This window comes from Galeopterus variegatus, unplaced genomic scaffold, assembly GCF_000696425.1.
Source record: "Galeopterus variegatus unplaced genomic scaffold, G_variegatus-3.0.2 Scaffold22046, whole genome shotgun sequence".
Taxonomy (NCBI): Eukaryota; Metazoa; Chordata; class Mammalia; order Dermoptera; family Cynocephalidae; genus Galeopterus; species Galeopterus variegatus.
The window spans coordinates 6,354-12,016 of NW_007748157.1; the positions used below are offsets into that span (position 1 = coordinate 6,354).

Here is a 5,663-nt window from a genome sequence, read left to right on the forward strand (position 1 = left end):
CCCCACCTCTGGCATCATCGCTCTTTTTTGGTCCTCGTTTCTTTCTCCCTCGCCTGTCTCAGACACTCACTTGTTCACTTGACTCAAGGAGCCCAAACATCTTGCCCACGTGAACGCACCGATCACACATCACTGTCATTGCAGGCCTCTGGGTCTGCATTTTGCCACCTGGAGTGTGAGCGCTAGTGTGCCCTATCTCCGCCGCTATCTCCGCCCACCACCCCATTTTATGGTTGGTGGAATGAGGCTCTGTTGGACAGGAGTCGAGTCACTCCCTCCCAGGGCAGGCAGCTAGCACAGGGACCAGAACCCTCAGCGCTAAACAGCTGGAGTCAGAGGAAAGCTATGCCCTGAAATGAGGTGTCCCAGGTGACATACTAAACAGAGAAGAAGCACTGACATGCATTTCTTCACTCCCTCGCAAGGCCCCTCTCCCCACCTGTTTCTCTCTGTCCCTGGGTTGCCCTCGGTGATTTCACACCACTGTCTCTTCCTTTGTCCTCGTGGGGGCTGACACCAGGAGAGGAGCTGGCCCCTCCCTCCTTGAGGCTCTCCTCCTTCTCTCCACTCGCTGCTTCCTAGAACCCTTCTCCACCCTTCAACCCCAGCTCTGGCCTGGTGCTACCTTGGGATGCTGCTGGAGAGGAAGGACGCCTTCTCTACCACCCCCATGGGCATCCACGACTGCGGGTACTCGGGGACCGATCCTCTGGACTGCTTCGGCAAGGTACATGCCCCCACCCACACCCACACTCCAATCTGCAAAGGAGACTGACATCCCAGCCTCTGCCCCTGGAACCTGCCACTCCTCTGGGTATCATCCCCCACTGTGTGGCCCACCAGGAAAACCTTTCTCTCCATCCTCTCTTCTTTCAAAACAAACGTGCTTCCTTGCGGTTCCTCTTTGCTTAAGAAGACCCTCCCCACACCCAGTCTGGCTCAATCCCATTTCTCCAGCCTTGAGGAGACCCTGAGATTTTTCCCCTTGCGGCCTTTGCTCACACTGTTCCCCACCCCCACTGGCACAGTGGAAAGAAGATGAGTTTAGCTAGGTCTGCCCACAGGCCATGTGACTCTAAGGCATGTCACTTAGAACAGGCAGCAGTCAGTAACAACACAGGGGTAAGTGCTGTGGCCCACACAGAAACCATGTACTCCATAAAATTGGGGAGGTAGAAGCTGACTCTGGCCCTTCCTCTTACCTGCCCTGGGGTAGAGGGGGAGCACACACTGGGGCAGGAGGGGTCTGCCACACGTGATCGGTGACCATGGCAGACAGCGTGGCAGTGAGTCAGGCTCTCAGGAATTGAGTGCCGGTGGGTTGTGCCCCAAAGTATTGGGCTCCATGATATGACTGAACTTGCTGGCTGGTAGATATGAGGTAGGTACAGGGAATAAGAGCACTGGGGTGACATGGCACCATCCAGCGACAGGGTTCCTGTGGTTCAGGCACCATTTAGCTGGCTCTGGCTAATAACCAGACAAATGGTTTGCTGTTACCCTCTTCCCTGACCTAGGCCATTGAGATTGCCAAGGACCAACCTGCCATCCTGAATCGACTGGCCAAAATCTTCTACTTCTTAGGAAAGCAGGACATGGCCATTGGAACCTGTAACATGGCCCTGGATGTCCTACGAGATCCGGAGCTCAACTGGCAGGCTTACTGCACTAGGGCCAAGGTGGGTAAATCTGCAGCCCCACCTCATCCTGCCACAAGCATCAGAGAACAAGAGCCAGGGCCTAAGATGGTGGGTGCAGGTAGGGGCCTGAGCCCAAAGGTCATGGAGCCTTCATGATGGAAGGGAGCTTAGGAGTCATCAGAGCACACAGTTGTGTTCTGTAAGGTTGTGGAGTAAAGGAATGAGGGAGCCACCCCACNTGCTGTGGCCCACACAGAAACCATGTACTCCATAAAATTGGGGAGGTAGAAGCTGACTCTGGCCCTTCCTCTTACCTGCCCTGGGGTAGAGGGGGAGCACACACTGGGGCAGGAGGGGTCTGCCACACGTGATCGGTGACCATGGCAGACAGCGTGGCAGTGAGTCAGGCTCTCAGGAATTGAGTGCCGGTGGGTTGTGCCCCAAAGTATTGGGCTCCATGATATGACTGAACTTGCTGGCTGGTAGATATGAGGTAGGTACAGGGAATAAGAGCACTGGGGTGACATGGCACCATCCAGCGACAGGGTTCCTGTGGTTCAGGCACCATTTAGCTGGCTCTGGCTAATAACCAGACAAATGGTTTGCTGTTACCCTCTTCCCTGACCTAGGCCATTGAGATTGCCAAGGACCAACCTGCCATCCTGAATCGACTGGCCAAAATCTTCTACTTCTTAGGAAAGCAGGACATGGCCATTGGAACCTGTAACATGGCCCTGGATGTCCTACGAGATCCGGAGCTCAACTGGCAGGCTTACTGCACTAGGGCCAAGGTGGGTAAATCTGCAGCCCCACCTCATCCTGCCACAAGCATCAGAGAACAAGAGCCAGGGCCTAAGATGGTGGGTGCAGGTAGGGGCCTGAGCCCAAAGGTCATGGAGCCTTCATGATGGAAGGGAGCTTAGGAGTCATCAGAGCACACAGTTGTGTTCTGTAAGGTTGTGGAGTAAAGGAATGAGGGAGCCACCCCACGTGGCAGGAATCCCTTCTACATGCCTGGTCAGTGAGCTTCCAGCCTCTTCTTGATTAGCACTGGGAGAGTCAGACTGCCCAGAGTTGAAATCCAGCCTCTCCACCTATTACTATGGGACTTGTGGCAAGACACTTACTCCAAACCTCAGTTCCCAAATCTGTATGATATGGATATTAACACCTATCTTAGGTTGTCAGAAGACTAAATGAGGTAACATCTAAACTACAGTGCCTGGGGCACAGGAGGTGCTTTTGAAAGGCAGTAGTGTATATTAGAGGTAGTTTAATGTTGTGGATAATAGCCTGGCTCTGAACACAGACAGCCTCGGTTCGAATTCCACATCACCACCCAGAGGCTACAGGATCTTCAGCAAAATACTCTTCCCAAATTCTGAGCCTCAGTTTCTTCATCTGTAGACTAGAGATGATAGTGCCTCACAGAGTTGTTATGAGAACTAAATTAGTTTCAGTATATAAAACTCAGCATCAAACACACAGTAAGAGCCATAAGTGAGAGACCTATTATTAGATATGTTTTTGACTAATTCCCTGTCTCTTGAGCAAATCCACTGCATATTCAGCTCTGCAAGTTACACATTCAGGTGAGAGCCGCCTCCAGCCACTGGTCCCAGATCTGCCCTTTGGAGTTCCCACAGATCCCCTCTCCTTCGGGACAGAGACCTAGAGCTCTGCGTTACTTTGCTCCAAGCTAAACAGACCCCCTCCTCCCATCTTCTCCACTACCTTTCATACAACCTAGTAGCAAAGCTGCTCCCGGTCTTGGTCTCAGTGGCTTATTTTGCCAGCAGGTACTAGGCAGGAAATTCCTTCCCTGTAGTTGATGTGGTTATTATTATCAATAATAATGATATTAATCATAATAGTAAATAATAAAGCATTTCTATAAAACTCTGCATTTCAGCAAGCACTTTCATGTTCATGGTCTGCTTTAAACCTCACAGGAGTCCTGTGAGAGAGGCCTGACATGTGCATTCCACAAATGAGGCCACAGGGGCACACAGAGGCAGTGAGCTTCCTCAGGAAGCTCATTCATGCACGGGAACTCCAGCCTTACCCTACTCACTCCATCGCCATCTCTTGTCTTCTGCTCATTGCCTCCCTGTAGCCCCAAAGGTCACACTTAGTACTCAGCTGAGCAGATGAGCAGCAGGATGGCAGGAAGGATGGTGAGGAAGGAACAGAGGGAAGGGAATTCACGTTATCCCTGTAAAAGTCTCAGCCTGTGACCTGAAAGCTCGAACCTGGCCCCGTTACCTCTCTACTCCACCTCCCTGTGCTCACGCCTCTCTCACTCTCTTCTAGCCCCACTGGCTGGGGCCTCTTTCTAGAATGTTCTTCTCCCAGATATCTGATTGGCTTCCTCCCTCACTTCCTGCATGTCTTGATAAAAAGCCAGCTTCTAATGGCCATCTAATTGAAAATGTTAACCTCTTTGCCAACATTTTGTCTTCCTTTCCTGGTTACTTTTTCTTCTTAGTCCTAATCACTCCCTAACACACTACTTACTTATTTAGCATGTTTATTGTCTCTCTCCCCCACTAACATGGAAGCTCCATGAGGGCAGAGATTTTGTTCCTTTTGTTCTCTGGTGTATCTTCGATGCCTGGAACAGTGCCTGGCATGTAGTAGGCTCATGATGAATATTTGTTCAATGAATGAATGAACTGAGCGCCTACCATATGCTAGATCCTGTCTAAAATATGTTCTCTCAATCATCTGGTAATTCCCCAAAGAAGATATTAGTGTACTAATTTTTCAGATGTAGAAAAGGAGGTTCACAGAGGTTGTGCAACTTCCTCCAGGTCACATGGATAATAGTGGGGGGCGGGGGTTAACTGGAATTTAAACCCTAGTCCAACTGGCTCCCAAGACAGAGATCTGCCTCCCCACCCCCATAATGCTGTATTATAACTTAGAGCCAACCTGATGGCTACAGCACTAATTCCTACAATAAACATGACCCCTTTCCTTACTTCCTCCTGCCCACCCCTACCTGCACCCACCAAACCTCTAGAATTTCTAAATGCTCCAAGTTTAAGGAAGTGGGGATGAAAGCAAGGGCCTGGAATCATTTGTAACCTGATGCTTGTCAGCTGGGGCAACCTGCCTTTCTTCCCAAACTGCTTGTGTACATAGACTCGCATATATCAGTGCTGCCATCATATCTCAAATAACCCCTCCCAGTCACCTCTATCCTGTCTCCCTCTTTATTTTGTCACAGCACTTATCACTTGAAATGGTACTATTTGGGCCAGCCCATGGCTCACTCAGGAGAGTGCGGTGCTGATAACACCAAGGCCACAGGTTCAGATCCTATATAGGGATGGCCAGTTAGCTCATTGGCTGAGCGTGGTGCTAACAACACCAAGCCAAGGGTTAAGATCCCCTCACCGGTCATCTTTAAAGAAAAAAAAAAAAAGAAATGGTACTGTTTACTTGTTATTTATGATTGTCTTTTCCACTAGAATGTTAAGTTCGACCAGAGTAAGGACCTCATCTGTCTGGTCACCACAGCAGCTCCAGTGCTGCAGTATAGGACCTGGCATTCCACGGGAACTCAATACATATTTGTTGAATGAATGAGTGAATGAATGGGGGATTCTGACTTCATCCAACCCCCTCATTGTACAGACAAGGAAACTAAGGCCCAGAAAGGGAGAGTGGCTAGCCCAAGGTGGCACAGGACTAGAGCCCGGGACTCCTGGGTCCCAGCCTCAGGGGCTTTCTGCTGCACCACAGAACCTCCCTGATTGCTGCTGAGGAAAAGACTGGCTTCATTTAGGGTAGAAAGGAGAGCGGATGTCCCTGCTTGGAGCATCTTTCCTGAGCTGACTCTCTCTTGGCAGATCCACATCAGAGCCTACCTGCACGACCTGGAGCGGGCCAAGATGGGGCTTGGGGGCATGCCTGACAGGAACCACCTGGCCTATGCCAAGGCTGACCTCGAGGAGGTGGTCAAGGTGTGCCCAGGCCTCAAGACCTACCTGGATATTGGGCAGGTAAGGCAGCCTC

At 50.8% G+C, this 5,663-nt stretch overlaps 1 protein-coding gene across 1 annotated transcript in view; it reads left to right on the top strand.

Annotated features, from left to right (window-relative positions):
• The window catches only part of LOC103583347 (tetratricopeptide repeat protein 22), a gene marked incomplete at both ends in the record, with an annotated part of 6,594 nt that extends 944 nt beyond the window's left edge, over positions 1 to 5,650 (top strand). Inside the window, 3 exons of the mRNA XM_008564685.1 lie at positions 609 to 727; positions 1,518 to 1,679; positions 5,498 to 5,650. Coding sequence (XP_008562907.1) covers positions 609 to 727; positions 1,518 to 1,679; positions 5,498 to 5,650 — 434 coding nt within the window. The remainder of the gene's footprint in view (positions 1 to 608; positions 728 to 1,517; positions 1,680 to 5,497) is intronic.
• Between the last annotated feature and the right edge of the window lie 13 nt (positions 5,651 to 5,663).